The sequence below is a fragment of the Echinops telfairi genome, unplaced genomic scaffold (assembly GCF_000313985.2).
Source record: "Echinops telfairi isolate 266 unplaced genomic scaffold, ASM31398v2 ScPeMD7_17;HRSCAF=63, whole genome shotgun sequence".
Lineage (NCBI taxonomy): Eukaryota > Metazoa > Chordata > Mammalia > Afrosoricida > Tenrecidae > Echinops > Echinops telfairi.
The window spans coordinates 2,110,692-2,130,408 of record NW_022103914.1 but is presented as its reverse complement, the minus strand read 5'-3'; the positions used below and the strand labels follow the sequence as shown (position 1 = coordinate 2,130,408).

General features: G+C 55.4%; 1 protein-coding gene across 4 annotated transcripts in view; it reads left to right on the top strand.

The window, feature by feature from the left end:
• Positions 1-19,717, top strand: part of MYLK (myosin light chain kinase) — a 246,884-nt gene that overhangs the window by 161,342 nt on the left and 65,825 nt on the right. For all 4 annotated transcript variants that reach the window (XM_045287510.1, XM_045287508.1, XM_045287511.1 and 1 more), the window contains one exon: positions 9,710-9,790. In XM_045287510.1, the coding sequence (XP_045143445.1) occupies positions 9,710-9,790 (81 nt within the window). The remainder of the gene's footprint in view (positions 1-9,709; positions 9,791-19,717) is intronic.

The following is a 19,717-nucleotide window of genomic DNA, read 5'->3' as shown; positions in this document are numbered from 1 at the left end:
CCACCCAAGGCATTCACTGCATGGATGCCACACTGTCTTTGCCAAATGACCCAGAAGGAACAGGGTGCTCTGCAGGGTCACCCCACACAGCCTTGCCCAGAGGAGGGGTTGCCCTCCCCGGGCCTGACCCCTGACATACCGGACCTTGCTGGACAGGAAAGCCAGGGCACAAGGCAGGAGAAGAAAAGACACACCCACAGGAAGATGATTTAAAAGTATATAACAAGTTGCAGGCAGGGAGGGAGCGTCCATGCTGGCCAGCTGTCCCTGAGCGTGCTGGTGGAGAGGAGGGACCGAGTGGGGCCCCTGTGGGGTGCCATCCTCAGAAGGTGAGCAGAGGGCTGAGCCTCGGGGCTGGTGGCGGAGGAAGAGCCACCCTGAGTCCCCAGAGGAGGGAGGGCGCTCGGGAGAAGGAAGGGCAGGCGCCAGGGCCCAGTGGCGTTTCCGTCCTGGGTAGGAGCGAGGAGAGCCAGCGTGAGGACTCTGGATCTGTCCCCGAGAAAGGCCAGCAGTGTGCTTGTGACTCTCCTCTCTGTTCCGTGAAGTCTGGGTTACAGACTCTCCGCAGAAAGAACTTCCGGAGGCTCTGAAGGCACACACTCACGTCACAGGTGTGGAGACCGAAGCCTTCCTGCCCGCTCCGGCAGAGCCCCCGGGAAGCACCCCCACCCAGGGCCAAGTCGTCCTTGCCTGGAACTGTCTGACAAGGTGGCTCGGGGAAACCATTGTCACTGCCCTGGGAGGGCCTGGTGGATGACCACTAGTGAGCCACACGTTGGAAAGTGGCAGTCCACGTAAGGCGTCTCCTTGGCCAGCCAAGTGTGCTGCTCAGAAGTGTCCCTGCCATTCTGAGACGCAGAGGAGCCTCTGTCCCCCCTCTGAATACCCTAACCTGACCCCCTGACCGTGAGAGTGAGGGCTGCCGGCGGTGCGCAGTGAGTGGGAGAAAGCAACAAGACCTTTTTACATGTTTGATCTGGAAAACGAAAATGAAACGCACCTGCCTGCCCGGTGCTGGCGGGGGGTGGGGGCGGGGGGCCAGGCACCCCTGCAACAGTGGGTCAGAAGGGGCGGGAGGCACTCCTGTGAGGCTGTGGTTGAGAGGTTGCTGGGCAGTACTCCTTTGTCCCAGTCAGTCCTCCCTTGAGCTGTCGCCGCCCCACCCCACCCCACCCCATGCATGCATGTACACATTCCCACCTGCCTGTTAGAGTCCGACTTGTTTGTCAAAAACAACAGCCACAATGAATCGTGTGTCTGGGGCCCAGACCCCGTGCACAGCCTGGTCCTCACAGGCCCGCCACTCCTGAGAGCCCTGCTGATTGCAGGACGCAGGGCCTGCTAATGCGGCTGTCTGTGTGTCTGTGTGGCGCGTGCGCTCCCACCTTCTTGAGCTCTGTTCCAGGGCTGACTAGAGGCGGGAACGATTCCCTCTCCTTATCGGCAAAATGTCAGCACCTTTCTGAGAAACAGCAGCTGTCTTCAAAGCCCAACTTTATTTCAAAATGAAATGTCCTTCCCCCTGCAGAAAACCTTTGCGGATTCTTTTTATCCCCCTCTTTTTAAAATCTTGGGAAACTTAAGGGGCTTTTTGGTTTGTTTTCTTCTGCCTCTTCCGATCAGTTCCCTCCCTCTCCCGAAGAACCTTCATGACCATTTGTTATTGATCCCCCTTCCCAGAGGCCTTTGCGGGGCTTGGCCCCAGGCTACACATTCTGAGGGAGGAAGAGAGGCCCCGCAGGGATGATGGGCCACCCCTCCAGGGTTCACCAGGTTGCAGGTGGTTTTGTCTGTTCTGGAGGGAAAAGGGGGGCAGCCTGTCCACCGTCACCCCCTCTTTTCCCTGTTACTACACCTGGGGATGCGTTAGTGTCCTGCATGGCCGGGGGACTTCTTGTCACATTTCGCTTTCTTTCTCCCTGGAGAGGTACCTCCTGGCAAACACGAAAGAATGATGGTGCTAACTGCCCCGGCTGCCCTGCAGCACCAGTTCAACCTCCTGTGGTCCACTGAGCGGCGCTGGTGCCCATCCTCTCTGCTCTCCTTACTCCCTAAGGCTGCCCCACTGACCCGAGAGCGCCCAGGGGGTGTCGGCACCCTCTGCAGTGATGGGGAAACACTGTGTGGGGTGGGGGTGGGGTGTGCTAGAGCCTCTTCTTCTCAGAGGGGTCCAGGAATTGAAATACACCGAGAACTTCTGGCCCCGAGGAAGAGCCATTATGGAATTTCCAAGCTCCGCCATTTGGGGGTGGGGTTCTTCAGACTGCTGTCCTTCTGTAGCTACCTGCCTGGGAAACCAGGTCCCTGTCCACTAGGGGAGGGAATGGCCTGGCATGGTGACTGCCTGGCGGGCTTCCCTCTGCCCCCGGAGCAGGGCTGGAACTGTCCACAGTCACTCCATCAGCCTGCTCCAAGCATCTTAACGAGAAGACCACCCTGCTGTGGCCAGCTAGCTACTCGGCTCCAAGACACCCCACCCCTCTCCCTACTCACACTGTTGTGTCCTCCCAACTTTAAAAATAAGGCGGGGGTGGGGGGGTGGGGGGTCGGGAATCCTTGATCATGCTCACATCAGGGGGTTACATCGTGGTGTCAGACCACCGGCTGCCTCATCAGCCTTGGCCTTGGCCGAGGGAGCCCACTGCTGCCAGTGCCCCCGGGGGTCATGTTCATTGTAGGAGGCGATGTTCCCGAGGGCACCCATTCCAAGATGCATTCACTCCTTTGTTTTTGAGCACGTTTCTCCCTCCCCTCACGTCAGGCACTGCTCTGGGGCCGAGGTCAAAGGCAGGAGGTGAAGTAAAGGCGTCTGCCTTCAGGGGCCGTCTGTTCTAGTGGGCAGAGGAGGAGATCGCACAGACCGACAGAGGAGCCCTGAGGCCCCGGGGGACGTCATGTGGCAGGCTACGGCGTCAATGACGCGGACGGATGGGGGAGGGATTTAGAGAGCAGTGGCTTTAGACCGAGCTCAGGAAGGACCCTTGAGGAGACCTGCCTGTGGAGGTGGAGGACGGAGCAGCAGAAGGAAGAGCCAGCACATCGCAGAGCCCTGCCCTGAGACGGCTGGAGGAGCACGCGGGAGAGTAAGGAGGTCAGGGTGGTGGGTGCTGTGTGCCGGGGCAGAGTGCTAGGTGAGGCGGTTGCATAGGACTGAGGCCCGACACTGTGCCCCGTGTGAGGAGCCAGGGGGCAGGCTGAGGAGCTGACTGGTGGGTGAGGCTGCGAGCCCCAAGGCCAGCAATGGGAACCCAGCCGCCATTCCAAGGGACAGAGATGAGTCTTTCCTGCGCCCGTAAAGATGTAGGGCCTGGAAAGCCCCAAGGGGTGCCCTAAGTCAGGATCAGCCTCAACGGCAGCGAGTTGTTTGGTTGTGTTGTTTTGCGTCGGTTAGCTGTGTGAATAAGAGAGCCGGCCAGGTGGCTTCTGCAGTATCCTAGGCCGAAGACGGCGGAGACGCAGACTTGGTGGACGGGGAAGAGATGGGTGGGAAGGATCAGTTTCATAATACGCTAACACGTCTTGATAATACAGCTGATAGAATTTGCTACTGAATTAATTTTTTTTTAAATTAACCTGGGTAGGGGGGTGGGCAGATCAATGGTGGGGCCACTTACTGAAATTAGAATGCAAGAGGTGGGCGCCATCGAAGTGTGTGCCTGCGAAATGGAATCCGCCCCTTCCACATCCCAGGCAGGCAGACAGCTGTCGTACTCTGGCAAGTCAGGGGGAAGGGCCAGTCCCTGGAAACGGACATCACCTCTAGTGGAGGAGGGGGACCCATGAAAAAGAGGAGGAGCCCAAAAGAGATGGATTGACACTGGGTGCAGTAATGGGCTCACACAGCAATTGTGAGGATGGCTGGGGACCAGGCAGTGGGTCCTTCTGTCCTGAGTTGGAACCGAGTGGATGGCATCTGCCTACTGAGTTGAGGAGGGAGTGGGAGATACAGGGAACCATCAGCGTTGTAGAACCCATCGGATGCCTGGGGCTGAACGAGGACCCGAGGAGTGGATGTGGATGGACCAGAGGAGGGGGAGTGGGGGTACTCCAACCCTGAGAGGCAGGAGCTGAACAGGGTCTGTGAAGGACATTTGGAAGAAATGAAATGAAGAAATGAAAGAGATCCAGGAGCCCTATGGAGATAGCTTTGTGTAGGATGTCTGGCCGCGTAGGCTAAGATGAGCCTGGGCCTTGGCTGTGGGTTTGGCCATGTGGAGGGCACTGGGGACTTCGGCCGGCAGGTTTTAGGGGAGAGAGTAACAAAGGCCTGATAAGCAGGCATGGAGCCCCTTGCCTTGGCTCACAGAGCTGCTAACTAGCTAAGTGTGGCTTCAAACCCAAGCTGTGGCTCCTAGCGACAGTCTGCGGCCACTGTGGCCGGGCAGCTCTGGTGTCTCTGAGCAGATTTCCACCCACCCTTCCTTTGTTGCCCTCAGCCTTGCCAGGTGCCTCAGCCCACTCACACCTGTACATGGTCTCTGCATCGTGACAGGAGGCTGGCGTGTATTAGTTGAACTACAATTGCATTTTGGTAAATCAGGAACACTTGGCTATTAGCAAGTGCATTTGGTTCAACCCAATGCAGGCATTTAACATAACTTCAGCTCCTCTTGTCTCATTCGCCCCTCCTCTTCTGTTGAGTGGGTTCATTCTCTGAAAAGCTCAGGAACTCCCCCCGCCCCTCCAGGAGTCACGGGTACTAAAGGGCAGAGCCAGAAAGGAGCTTAGCTCCTTGACTAGGAACCAACCTCTCACGCACGGGCCTGTGCGCATGCAGAGGGAGAGGCCTACCCAGCAGCCTCCCTGCCTGGGGTGAGCGCCTGGGGCAGAGCTGCCTTGAGGGCTTAAGCACAGAGCTTGCCCAGGCCTGGAGCTGGTGAGGCGATGTCCATATAAGGGCTCGTTTTCCCTCGCTCTGTTGGGCCCCCCACATCCCCACACCTCCATCTTCCTGCCCCATTGCTTCTCTGGAAGCCCAGCCAGGCCCACAAAGGGCTCCAGCCCTGGGGCCCAGACCAAGAAGTGGACTTCCATTTCAACACAAAAATAATTAAAATAGACAGAAAACACAGGCTGCTCTTAAACTTTATTAGTATTATTTTTATCCCCCAGGCAGCCATGTGAGCACAGAGCTGGTTTTGATTAAGCGTCCAGCCCACTCCTTGCTGCGGTTCTCACGGCGGCCCATGGCAGGGGACTGGGCTCCACAGGGAAGGGGGACACCAAGTCCCAGCCCGTCCTTCTGGGAGGTGCTGACTGGAAAGGGAACGTGAGCCCCTTTCCTCCTGCCAGGTGGGAAGAGAAGATGCAAGGCCACTTGTCAAAGCAAAGCCCCACACTCATTAGAGATCAGAGGGCCCAGCGCCCGGGGCAGAGCAGACCCCAGAAACAAGCTGCTCGGGCCCTTGTGGGGGTCCCAAACTTTAAAGAGGATTCAGAAGTGGTCCTGTGGTTGTCAGTGGGGGTGAGTGGTCTTTTAGACAAATGACCCCTTTCCTGCGGCCCGCCTCTCGGCTCCATTGGGCCTCACACCAGGAGGAGGAGGGCATGCAGGCCAGCCCCCTTGTACAGATAAAGGAGACCGAAACACAAGGCAGCTGAAGTTATCTGCTCTTGATCCCAGGCTGGCTGCTGACCCAGCCCAAAGGAGGGCCCTGCCCCTGGATCCTGACTGGGGCCCTGCCTGGGCACAAATCCCTGCACCATCCCGGCTGAGAGCCCTGGCCTCCTCTCCTCGGGACCCAGGGCAACTGGCCTCTCGTTCTGTGCCGATCAGTAGGAAAGCAGCAGGGCTCCTCCCTGGCCTCCTTCTGGAAGCACACAGTCCAGAACTCACCAGGAGCCAGGAGCCAGGGGAGTGTTAAAGGCAAGGAAGGCAGACGACCTGCGACTCTGAGTCCCGTCTGACTCCTGGGACCCCAGGTGACAGGCAGAGTAAAGCAACCCCTGGGGGCATCCTAGGCAGTCACTCTACTGGAAGGAGCGCTGGTGTCGCTGGTAAGCGTCAGGCTGCTAACCACAAGGTCAGCAGTTCCAGCCCACCAGCCGCTCCTTGGGAGGACAATGAGGGCCTCTCTCCCCATAAAAATGTGCAGCCTCGAAACCGTGGAAGCCACTGTGAGTCGGAGTCGATGTGGAGGCAGTGGGTTGGGCTGGGGAGCTGCCAGCGGCGGATCACAGGGCTTTCTTCCCACGGAGCCGCTGGTGCATGGAGGGTTTGAACCCCCGACCTTTCGGATGACAGTCTAGCACTTAACCACTGTGCTCCTATAGCCTCCACTGCCCTCTGGTACAAAGGGGAACAACAGACCTGCAACAGCTCAGGGCACGCCTCTCTTTACATCGTCCTCGGTGACTGTCGGAAGCCTTCCTCTTGCAGGGAACAAGGAAGGGAGGTCTCAGAGGAGGGAACTTGTAGACTGGCTTCCTGCCCCTGGCTTCTAGCACCCCAGTGTGCCCCCAGATGTCACTACCACCACCCCAGACCCCACTTCAGCCTCACATGCACACAGAGCTTGAGACGGGGGGTTTTCAAAGAGGCTGACGAGGAGAGCCATCCACCTACGGAGCTCCTGGAGGAGCCCAGTGGCTTAGTGGTTTCGAGTCGGATTGCTGACTACAAGGTCAGCAGTTTGAAACCACGAGCTGCCCCACAGGAGAAAGATGAGGCACTCTACTCCCATGAAGAGTTAGTCTCAGAAACCCACAGGGGAAGTTCTATCTTGTGCAGTGAGATGGAGTTTCTGAACAATACTGACACCAGGCCCCGGCGCAGACCACGTGGTCCGCACCCTGCAGAGGGAGGCAGCTATGTACAGGGGCTTCTCACCTACCTCGGAGACCGCCAGCCCTCCAGCCTGACAAATAGGCGTCCCGAGGAAGACCGCAGCACTCCTTGGGGAGTGCCTGGCCCCCTCACTGTGCCCATGCCAGGACTGGGGTTCCCAGGCGGCCTCTCCCCGGGAAGTAGGACACAAGCGGGCCAGTGTCAGCTATGGGTGGAGGGACCCCTGCCTCCCCTGGGAGGCTCCCTTGCCTACAGGAGGTGACAGCCAGGCTGTGACCAAGTGCTGCTTAAAAAGGCCTCTCCTAGTGTTGTCCGCCCCGCACCAGGGTCACCTACTGCTAGCAAGGGCTGCTTGACATGGACATGCAATTGTTCCTGTAGGTACAAGGGTTTGGTTTTGGGAGGTCTTTGGCACTTTGTCCCCATAGCCTTTAACAGGACAGCCTGCCTCTGGGCTGCAGCCCCATCTGGACAGCACCCACATGGTGGAGTCTCCGTCCCTGTGGCATGGACTGGTGCTAGGCTGGCAAGGGAACCTGGCTGTTGTTTCAAGCCAGTTGTCATTGAGTGAATCCTGACTCCCTGGGACCTTGTGTGTCAGAGGAGTACTGCCTTCCCCAGTTTGGCCCATGTTTCAGATGCGGCTTGGCAGGTCTTTCTTGCAAGGTACCTCTAGCGGGACTTGAAACTCCCACTTTGTATTTAGCAGCCAAGGGAGTTGAGGCTTGGTATATATCCTCACTGCCAGCCAGTGGACTCTGACTCACTGTGGGGCCCATAGGACAGGGTAGAGCTGCCTCTGTGGGTTTCCAACAATATAACTCTTTACGGGAGTAGAAAGCCTCGTCTTTCACCCAGTGAGCAGCTGGTGGTTTCAAACTGCTGGCCTTGAAATTAGCAGCCCGATGCATCATCCCTATGCCACCAGGGCTCACTGCTGGGACAGGCCTCAGGCGTGGCAGTGTGAATGATCTACCTGAGCAGTTCACTTTCTGGAGAGAGACTCCGACAGTGGCCATGTAACCCAAGCCCCTGCCCTGCGATTGGCTCGGACCCCTGGACTTTCCAACCCTGCGACTGTCCCCAAGCCACATGGTTCTCCCCAGGAGTGGTTGATGGTTCAGACTGCTGGTGTGGTTAGCAGCAGAGCACCTGAACCAAGAGGGGAAATGCATCCAGATGGGGGTTTTGAGAGTCCACCTGTCAAGGAAGGGTGTGTCCTCAGCCCTTCTGTGTTCTCCACGCCCACCCCAGCCCCCTAAAGCTCCAGGACAGAACTCAGGCCAGGAGTCCCTTAGCAGCCCTGCGGCCTGTCCTGGAGGCGGGGACTGTGTGATGGTCCTCCTCCACCCCCACCCCCCAGCAATGTGGCAAAGACTCCACTGGAAAGCCCCACCTCCTCCTTCCTCTCCAGGCTTCCTCTCTTCAGGAGCAGGAAAGGGGCTCCCAACAGTGTCCCCGAAGACTGTTAGGGTGTGGGGGAGAGGGAAGCCAGGGAAAACGCTGGGGCAAAGCGATAGCAGTTCAGCCAGCTCCTCCTTATCCCAGCCCGGGGTGGCTTCCCCCACTTCCTCCTCCTTCTCTCCTGGGAGCTCCGAGGCCCCACCAAGCCCAGCCCAGTGAGCTTTCCTGCCACCCCAGATCAGCGGGAGGGCTTCTCTCTCATCGCCCACGTGCCTCCCCTGAGCCTGGAAAATGGACTGTCAAGCAGAGGCCTGAGGAGTTATGTCCTTGCCCTCTCAGATGGGCTGGTCACCAAAGGTCAGAGCTTGGAAACCACCTCACTGCCCAGTGGGAGAGTTCACTCACTCTCACTTCCGACCCATCGCGACCTTGTAGGACAGGGTAGCATGGCCCCTGTGAGTTACTAGACTGGAACGTGAACAGGAGTAGAAAACCTCTTCTATCTCCAGGGAGCGGCTGGTGGTTTCGAACTGACCTTTTGGGTCATAGCCCAGGGCATAACCCCAGCAGGGCCCCTCTGGAGTAGTAGGACGGGGCTCTCTACCCCTGGCCAGAAAGAGTTCGTCTCAGAAACTGATAGGCCGTTCTACCCTGTCCTGTCGGGTCTAGGAGTTGAAACCCACAGATGGCCCCACGTTTTGGGGGAGCCCAGAAGGCGACCGAGGCAATGTTCCATTAGGGAGGAGCCCCTGGGTGCTACAATTACTTAGCCACTAAATGAAAGGTGCGAAGAGGTTGGGGTCCAGAAGAAAGGCCCAGGGATGCATTTCTGGAAAAAGCAGCCGTTGGAAACCCTGGGGCACGCAGTTCCAGGCTGGCACACTGAGGGTTGCCAGGGGTCCGGATCAACTTGACGGCGAATGCTTACCCACAGCAGACGTCTCCAAGGTGGGCGCAGGGCTCAGCATAGGGGGTGAGTGGTGCCAGCTGCCTACTCCCTGACCTGGAGTCAGTGCCCCTCCGCCGCACGAAGCCTGAGGAGCCCATATGCGGGGACCCTGGCTCTCTTCCTCTATTCTGGTCCCTTTCCCCAAACAGGGCAGGGTTTAGAACTCTAGACCAGTTAGCCCAGTTGCCACCTAGTGAAGGAAAAGGCGGGGGAGTAGTGGGCAGAGAGGAGTGGCCCTCTCTGGTCTGCCATTTAGCCCAGGTGGGGTTATTTCTGGCCACATGGGCCTGCTCCGGCCGAGGGGAGGCGTTCGGCTGCAGGGCAGCCTGTCCATGTGCCCCTGCATCTGTTCCCCCTCTGTCCACCTGGCCTGTGAGCCCAGTGGAGCTGGCACTCCTTTGGTGCTTTGGGCGAGCTGGTGCCTGGGCCACGGGCGCCCTCTGCTCAGGGGTCATGGGCAGGAGGGCAGCGTGTGGTTTGGATGGAGAGGGGATTTTGTGTGCAATACCACCACTGCCCACTTCCTACGGCAGCTGTAATTGACGTTGGTCACTCCCTGTTTCTTCCAGATGCTCCTGAGAACGCCAAGGCCCCGGAACTGAAAACCCGGAGACCCAGGAGCTCTCTTCCTGGCGTGCTAGGAACAGAGAGTAAGTCCTCTTTCAGTCTTACCAGGCAGAAGCAGGGGCTGAGACCCCCCACGACGGAGGCAGATCAGAGGGCCCTGCTCTCGCTTGGTTCTCCACCTCTGGCTCTGGCCCCTGCCCCGAAGTGCCCTGGGAGCCCCTGACCACCCAGCATCCCCGTCCTCTCCCCACCCTCTCTGTAGCCTGCGTGGGGTTCCCCATCTCTCTTTGTGTCTCACAGGATTCCTCAGAATGCTCCTAGTCTCTCTTTCCCCAGGCAAACCCATCCTTAGGTGGTGGTGTTGATTCAAACTGCCGACCTTTATAACACGCAAGCGCCCAGCTTTCTCATAGCCAGACCCAGGGAGAGTGAGCCCGGGTGGCCCAGTGATTGTATGTTGGGCTACTAACTGCAAGGTCGGCAGTTTGAAACCACCTGCCACTCCTGAAGAGAAAGAGGGGACTGTTTACTCCTGAGAAGAGTGACAGTCGTGGGGACCCACAGAGGCCGCTCTAGCCTGTCCTACGGGGTCCCTGTGAGTCAGCATGCACTCGATGGCGGTGAGTCTGGTTTTAGAATAGAAGAAAGTCGCAGCGATCTCATGTGAAGACTTCGCTGTTACCATTATAAGCCATTGTTTTTATGATGTTGCTGTTTGTATGCGGGCTTTTTTCTTTCTTTTAAAGCAACATATTTACCTTCCTAATGATGAGCTTAGACTCCTGAACCATAAACAGACCAGGCCGTCACAGGAGCGAGCGCTCAGCCTTCAGAGGCTTCCGGCCGCTGCTGCATGGGCATCGTAGTGTCTCACCGCTCACCCATCCAGGTGGAGAGCTCAAGGTTCCTCACCAGAACCCAGCTCAAGCTCCCTGCCACCAGGTCCATGCCCACTCATTCCGACCCTGCGGGACGAGCTAGAGCTGTCCCTGTGGGTGTCTGTGTTAGTCGGGGTAGACTAGAGAAACAAATTCGTAAGCATACGTGTATAAGGAAGAGGTTTATATACATGAGTAATGTCACCTTGAGAAAACATCCCAACCCAATCCAGATCATGTCCGTAAGTCCGATATTAGCCCATATGCCCGACACCAATCTATAAAGTCTTCTTCAGACTCACGAAACACATGCAATGATGCCAAATGCAAGATGCTTACAGGCCAGTGGGTGGGAAGTCTTGTAGATCCAGTGGCATTGTAAGCGTCTCAGCTCTGGCAGGGGTCTCCACGTAGATTCTCCAGGTCCAAGGTTCTGGCTGTACTAAGGTAGGTCCATGTGGCTTCTCTTCAGGGATGTCTCGCAAGGAGTGAGCAGAGAGAGAGAGTCTGTCTCTTGCCTCCAAGGAGGAAATTTAAGAATTCCCAGAAGTCTCAGGAGAAGGTCATGTCCTCATTGGCTATGATCTGATTGACAGGGGTGGGCTAGACTCCACCCCTTCACTCTTAATCCTCTCAAGCCCAAATTGACACCAGATTATGTAACGACCACGGTTTTCAAGACTATAACTCTTTACAGAAGTAAGAAGCCTTGTCTTTCCCACCTCGGAGTGGCTGGTGATTTCGAACTGCTGACCTTGGGGTTAGCCCAACATGTAACCACTAAGCCACGGGGCTCCTTCAGACTCCTCACAGTGGATATTTCCTAAGTAGTTGGGTATGCATAAACAACTCTAGGAAGAACATGAAAGAACAGGCCAGTCATCTTAATTTCCATATTTGGGCTATGGCAGTTCTGGGAAGCCTAAGCGGAAGAGGTGGTGGGGTCTTAAAGCCCACCTGGTGGTTGCGAATCAAGGTGTGGTGTGGCAAGTGACCTCTCCTGCGGGCAGAACCAGGAGCCTGGTGTTTGAGCCAAGAGTTAGCAGCCTCTGTGCTTGGCCCTGGCACAGCCACTCCCGTGGGATCCTGGGAGAAACGAGGAGGAGTGAGAGGCCTGCTGGGAAGGAGACCAACAAGCTGGAGAGGAGGAACAGAGAGAGCACTGGGCTCCTTGCCCTGGAGGAGCGAAAGCTGTGGATTTCCCCAATCCAGTTGTCAGCACCCAGTCCCACGGCACGTGCTCTGGACCCTGGTCACAGTAGGTTCACCTGGGGAGCGCTGGCTCACTGACGGCCAGCCTGCGTCAGCCTAGTGGAATGGGAGCAGCTGGGGATGAATGCAGGCTTTAGCGTGTGCAGGCATCCCAGCGTGCACACAAGGGGGAGACTGGCTGCCTCAGGTCCTTTCCCTACAAGGTTCCAGAATATCTCCATAACCCAGCTCGGCTCTTTAAGGAGGGAGCAAGCCTGGGAGTCATCCTCTTCCCTGAGAGGACACACACAGGGCTGCCGGAAAGTGCTGCTTCCCCACAGAAAACAAGCACATAAACCAATCCCTGACTGGTGGCTCCCAGAGCTCACAGCTTGTACGCTGAAAGGTTGGCGGTTCAAACCCAACCCCCAGAAGCCCCTCGGAAGATAGGTCTGGCAACCTGCTTCCCACAGTTCCGGGCCTTGAACACCCTCCAGCGCACAGTGCTGCTCTGCACACGTGGGCTCACCAGGAATCAGCATCAACGGGTTGGGTTTTGATGGGTGCCGAGAGCTTGCCTGGGTGCACAAGCGTTGCTCTTCTGATTAGGTCACATGCAGTCGACAATGATAGCAAACCCAGGCGACTGAGTCAAACTGCCCAGAGGGTTCTCGAGGCTGCCATCTCCTGGGAGCAGGCCGCCAAGCCTTTCTCCAGCAGAGCAGCTGGATGGGTTGACTCATCAGGACCCTATACAAACCCAAAACACACTGCTATTGAGTCAGTTCTGACTCACAGTGGCTCTACAGGGCAGACCAGAGGTGTCCTTGTGGGTTTCCCAGATGGTCACTCTTTACGGGAGTAGAAAGCTTTATCTTTCTCCCTCAGAACGGCTGGTGGTTTTGAACTGCTGACCTTGAGGTTAGCAGCCCACTGAGTAACCCACTGCGACACCAGGGCTCGTATGATGACACTCTAGGGCAGAGAAGAACTGCCCCCAGAGGATTTCCAAAGCTACAAGTCTTCACAGGAGCAGACTGCCGCTTCTTTCTGCCGTGGTAGCTGGTGGATTCAAACCGCCAACCTTTCAGCTAGCAGCTGAGCATTTTAGCCTTCGTGCTACCAAACTCCTTACAGTTGCCTTATCTCCCCCCTACCCCCCACCCACATGGGAGTGCATCTTTACCAGTCCAGCTCCCCAGTCTCCCAACACCCATCCTGTTACCCTCTGGGGCTCTGAGACCTCACATACCTACATATTCAGAGCCCCCGGGACCCCAAGACACTGCAGTGCCCTCTTCTCCGGAGGCTTCCCAGAGCGGAGATGAATGGGGCATCTTCTCAAGTCTGTACCCCAATTCTTTTCACTTTGGTGGATTACTGTTATTAGTTATGAATTATGCCAGTTATGCACGAATACATTCTGGGTTAAGTTTCATACCAAACCCAAACCCAAACGCATTGCCATCAAGTCAATGCTGACTCAGCGACCCTGTAGGACAGGGTAGAACTGCCCCTGAGGGTTTCCCAGACTAACTCTTTATGGGGCCATACAGCCTCGTCTTTCTCCCTCGGAGCAGCTGGTGGTTTCAAACTGCCAACCTAGCAGCCCAACGGGTAACCAGGACGCCACTAGGGCTCTCTTAAACATTATGAGGCTGGGTTAAGCATTAGAAAATGAAACCCCCTCTCTCATCTACCCCAGTGCACTCACTTTCTCAGATACACTTGCAAGAACGTTTTTTCTGTGCATTTACATAGATGTATGTAGTCCCCACTTCCAGTGGGGTTCCGTTACAACCTCCCTCATTGTAAGTCGGTTCCAACAGAAGTCAAATGCCTCTTTTATTATTATTATTATTATTATTATTATTATTATTATTATTATTATTATTTTCGTTTTCAAGGTTGTTGTCTTTTATTAACAGCATCTCTCTGTGTATTTGAGTTTGGGAACTTTACATATAAACTTGCTGATAGATTTTAACATTGTATGTAGTGCATATTACGAACAATTAGATGTACATTAAACAAAACAAAACAAAAGACAGCTGTAAGTGCAGTTGGTCACAACTCGGTGGTGTCATAAGATCCATTCAGACACATGGGTTGGATTTTGTCCCCAGAAAAGTAACCTGCAGCCTGTAGGACAGTGTGTTCTTATAACACTGCCATCCCCAGTCCCCGGCAGCTCTGAAGCCACGCGAACCCAGAGACTCCCATCCCTGAGAGGCCTGGCTGTGTGCATGCATGCGTTTTTGTCAAGGGCTGAAAATTACCTAATCTAACCAGAAAATCCGTCTCTCCTGCCCAGCAATCTTCTGGTCAAGCAGTCACCAGATCCCTCCTGCCCCGCCCCTCGGCCCTGTCAGGGAGCCGTCAGGCTATGCCCTGACCTCAGAGCCAGTCCCTGTGAGCACAGCCGCCCTGAGCACCCTAACTGCCCATGGGGAAGCCCAAGGCAGTCCCCCACCCTGCGGTGCAGCATGAGGGAAAACTGACCAAAGCTAACCTGAAACCAACCCCCACATGCGGGAGGGGAGCTTTCAGGGTGAGGGAGACTTGAGCCAGGTCAGGGAGAACAAGAGGAATGTTGTTTGGTTGACGTTGTGGGGAGGGAGTGGGAAAAATGAGGAGCTGATGCCAGGGGCTTAAATGGAGAGCAAATGTTTTGAGAAATGATGAGGGCAATGCATGTACAAATGTGCTTTACACAGTTGATGTGTGTATGGATTGTGATAAATGATTAGAAAAAGAAAGAAAGAAAAGGAAGATAATAGGATTTTCCCACCAACTTTTTGAAGCCCTTTGTACATGTTGTGAGGTGGCTTCCAGGAGTGCTGGACTCATAGTGACCCAGGTGACGGAATAGGACCACCGCACCGGGCTTTCTCAGCTGCGATCCTGATGGAAGCAGACTGTTGGGTGGGTTCTAAGGACCCAGCTTTTGCTTAGCAGTTACTGTATCTCAGGTGCCACTTCCAGCGAGTCTCCTTCAGCCTTGCTACACATAGCTGTTGCTCCCATTTTTCAGGTCCTCGCCATACGTTGTGCTGTGTGTACAAGCTAGACAGTGCTGTCTTCCTTCCCCTCCCCAGCCCCCTGGGGTGGCAGCAGGAGGGAGCAGCTGGAGGTCTCCCTGGATCTTGACACTTGCCAGGGTGTTCGCAGCATGCCTCTCAGTGGGAGCCTAGGGCTCTATTGTTCTTCTTGAGAGCTTTACTATTTTTTAAATCATTGTATTGGGGGCTCATACAACTCTTATCACAATCCATCCATCCATCTATTGTGTCAAGCACATTTGTCCATTTGTTACCATCATCATTTTCAAAACATTTTCTTTCAACTTGAGCCCTTGGAATCAGCTTCTCATTTTTCCCCTCCCTCCTCCACCCTCCCTCCCTCATGAACCCTTGATAATTTATGAATTATTATTATTTTTTCTTGTCTTACACTGACCAATGTCTCCCTTCACCCACTTTTCTGTTGTCCGTGCCCCTGGGAAGGGGTTATAGATAGATCATTGTGATAGGTTCCCTCTATCTCCCCACATCTTCCCTTTACCCCTCTGGTATGGCTACTCTCAATATTGGTCCTGAGGGGTTTATCTCTCCTGGATTCTCTGTGTTTCCAGCTCTTATCTGTACCTTTGTACATGCTCTGGTCTAGCCGGATTTGTAAGGTAGAACTGGGATCATGATAGTGTGGGGAGAGGAAGCATTTAAGAACTAGAGGAAAGTTGTATGTTTCATCATTGTTACGCTGCACCCTGACTGACTCGTCTCCTCCCAGAGACCCTTCTGTAAGGGGTTGTCCAGTTGCCTACAGATGGGCTTTGGGTCTCGACTCCGCATTCCCCCTCATTCACAATGATATGATTTTTTATTCTGGATCTTTGATACCTGAGACTTGAGGGCTTTATTTTTATATCATTTCAAATTCACAGGAAGGCAAAATCATACAAGTGACTCCTGTATGCTCTTTTCCTCCGCGTGCATTTTATTCTACTGTTTCACAGTCCCCTAGAAAGATCTCTATCTACGGACATGCCCCTAGATCAGTAGAGAGAGCATCTAAGGGGGCATTGAAGACAGCATGCCCCGCACTGCTAAATATCTCCTGGTGTGTTTCCTTACAACATAACCACCCTGGGACAACGCCAGATGCCCCCAGCCCAAGTGTCACTCTGTGAGGCGTGCTCATGCCTGTCCACCTCCCCCCATGTGTGTCACTCCGTGGCCACCCACCACATCCTGCTTCTTCCCCAGCACAAGTGCCTGCCATCCAGTTAAAGGGCAGCAATGGTCTGGAGGATACGGGCCATCCAGCGCTGGCACTTTCACAAACACCTTGCTGTTCTGAGCCCAGGGGTGCTTGGGGATGCATGCCTGCAATAACAAGGGGAGCTCTGTCCCTCTGGACCCTTCTTCTGTGACAGCCTTTGCTGTGAGGGGGCTGTGAGAGGAAGGAAGGAGGCTTGCCCAGAAATGTGGATTGTGGGGAGAACAACCAGAATTTCTCCCACGTCTGTACAGTCCCTGGAAGGGGCTGGATTGAAGCGTGTGTGCAGTGAGGAAGGGGCCAAGCCACGAGCCCAGCCAGCCTCCCAGGGTTGGGCTCCTGCTATCTCCCCCATGGGGTGGCTGCTCGACCACACTTAACCTGACACCGAGTCCTCTTCAGGAAGGCACCTCTGGCAGCAAGTGGATGCTGTTCCGGGGAACAGAGAAGGGTTTGATGTCTATTTTTAGTAAACTGCCTAAAAAGGGAAATGTCCCAGAGAAGCCGGCCCAGGACCTCCCTGTACCCAAGGCCATACCACCAGCTCCCCGGTCGCCCTGGGCTTTCCAGGATCTCAGACCCTTCTGATTGTGAGAGAGCCTTCAGGCTCAGTAAACACCCACTCCAAGTGCTTGCTCCCATCGCTCTGCCCTGCCGGTTTCTGGGTGTCCAGAGGAGAGGCCCTGGAATCCCTCTCACTGAGCAGCCTGGAAACCTCTGTGGGGTGTGACCCCTCCCAGGGCAGAAGGAAGGGTGGCCTGGACAGAACCAAGGCCAGAGCTCAGGCCGGTGGAGGGCAGGAAGAAAAGATGGACTACCCAAACGATGAGGGACAGGCCTCTGGCTTTACGGGCCTCTTCCTAAACGGACTCATTGATTCGTGATTGTTTTCCCAGGCTGCTCTCTTCCTCCAGCCTCAGTCTCCCAATATGAGAGTAGGCAGCATGGCAACCAACCGTTTTTCTTGGGGGTGGCAGAGCAAGGTGGCCTCTGGTTTTCCAGGTAAGTCTTGGGGCTATACCCTTCCGCATCAGAGCCTGGGGTAGAGTGTCCCCTGGGGGTTCCCAGGCTAACAGAAGAGACTCTTAGGGGTCCCGGTCCTTCCTTTAATAGCTAGTTATCCAGCATCGCCAGGTCCTGTGCTAGACGCTGGGGATAGAGAAGATGGACAAGGTGGATATGGTTCCCGCCCTCAGGGAGCCTACTGTGATGTGTGGTAGGAGAGGACTTTGGTTTGAGATGTGGTAGAAGCCCAGCCTGGCCACAGTGCTGTCAGGCCATCCTGGTATGGCAGACTCTCACAACAGTGCCCGGGAGCCCTGATGGCATAGTGGGCTAAACACTGAGCTGATCACCAGCCACAAGGTCAGCAGTTCAAACCCAATAGTACCTCTGAGGGAGAAAATGAGGCTGTCTGCTTCTGTAAAGATTTGAACCCTTGGAAATCCACAGCAGTTCTACTCTGTCCTATAGGCCACCATCAGTCGGGATCAACTCAGCGGCAATGACTCTGGTTTGGGTTTTGGATAGAGCAGTGCTACCTAAATTACTTCGCACATACGGGTAACCTCACCATGACTTGCGATCACCATGAACGTTCAAACTTGGCAGGGACAGCCACTTGGGCCAAGTATTGTGGTCATTGACAGGGATGGTCTCCAAAAGGGAATAGAAAAGCAAAGAGCTAGAGATGAAGGTTGGGGATGGATCTTGAGGCTCTTCTACGATGAGTTAGACTTGAGCCCAAGGGGCCTGAGCAGCCGCGGTGAGGTCTAAGCCGTGGCGAGCACTGTGATTGCCCTGGAGAGAGATGACTGGCCACAGGGGGCAGATCTGTTAAGGGCGGCGGGGTGGGGTGGTTTGGAATGGCGGGGCAGTGGCAGGCTGAGGAGGTATTTAGTCAATAGAAAGGACAGATGTTATGAGTGGCTATGGACAGGGAGGGTGGGGTGAAATGAGGAAGAGAAACAGGTTTCAGGAGAAACCAAACCTAGATTTGGTTTCTGATGTGTTGAGTTTGCAGCACTTAACATCTGTCTGCAAGGGAGCAGAGATGATGGTCCAGGGGCTTGGGAGGGCCGGTGTGAGCAAGGGAGCCGAGATGATGGTCCAGGGGCTTGGGAGGGCCGGTGTGAGCAAGGGAGCCGAGATGGTGGTCCAGCGCCTTGGGAGGGCCGGTGTGAGCAAGGGAGCAGAGATGGTGGTCCAGGGCCTTGGGAGGGCCGGTGTGAGCAAGGGAGCAGAGATAGTGGTCCAGGGGCTTGGGAGGGCCAGTGTGAGCAAGGGAGCAGAGATGGTGGTCCAGGGGCTTGGGAGGGCCGGTGTGAGCAAGGGAGCAGAGATGGTGGTCCAGGGGCTTGGGAGGGCCGGTGTGAGCAAGGGAGCAGAGATGGTGGTCCAGGGGCTTGGGAGGGCTGGTGTGAGCTCGGGAGAGCGTTCTGGGCCTGAGGACAGCACAAAGCAGAATGCTTGCTATGATTCAGGGAGAGGGTCTCTAAGGTCCTGTCTGCGGAGAGGACCGGGAGCCTCCTGAGGGGAGAGCAAGTGAGAAACGGGTGAAGGTCATCCTCTGTGTCTGACCTGCCAGGATTTTGAAGGATGGCTGCATCCTTCTTCCTTCCTTCGTTCCTTCCTTCAGGACTATTTTTCTCTGACAATGGCTAGCACATACACAAATGTGGGATGTTGGGGCAAGGGACAGGAATAATAAGATACTAAGAAGGGTGGACCCAGAGGAAAGAAAGCTAGTTAGGAACTCGGTGCTCTGAGATTTGGGGCGGGTTACACGTTGGGCTGTGTGACCCGCAAGGTCAGCAGTTCAGAAACACCAGCCGAGCCACTGGAGAAAGATGAGGCTTTCCACTCCCACACACAGTTACCGTCTTGGAAACTTACAGGGCCTGGGCTACCCTGTCCCATAGAGTCACTATGGGTCAGCACGATGGGTCACCACCCCATGGAGGTGAGAAGCTGGCAAGACAACCTCGGCTGAGGGCTTCCATTCAGCATGAGCGACCCCGGGGAGATAAAAAGCTGAACCGACAGGCTGTGTGGCCCAACCCAAGTGGAGGATAACCACCGATCACAGAGTGAAGGCTGGCCACACAAGACTAGGACTCCTGGCTAAGCAAGATGCTGCCTTTGGAGGTGACATCGTTCAGCCTCGGACAAGAGTCCTGCTGTGATTGTCGTCAGGAGCGCTGGAGTTGGTTCTGACTCATAGTGACCCCTGGACACCACCGTGCTGACAGTTCTTCCCATGTCTGGGCCCCGGTTACAGCCTCTGTGTCAGTTCTTCTCGTGGAAGTTCTTCCTCTTTTTTGACTGTGCCTCCACTTCACCAAGCATGCTCTTCTCCAGAGACTGCTCTTTCCTGATCACATGTCCAAAGTACCTAAGACGAAGTCTCACCATCGTTGCCTCTAAGGAGCATGCTGGCTGTCCTTCTTCCAGGGCAGATCTGTTTGTTCTTTTGGCGGTCCGTGGGACTTTCCATAGTCTTCGCCAACACCATAGTTGAAAGGCATCGGTTTTCCTTCGGTCTTCCTTATTCAATGTCCAACTTTCACGTGCATAGGAGACGATTGGAAACACCCTGGCTTGGGTCAGACGCATCGTAAGCATCCGTGCTTTTCAACTCTTTAAAGAGGTCTTGTGCAG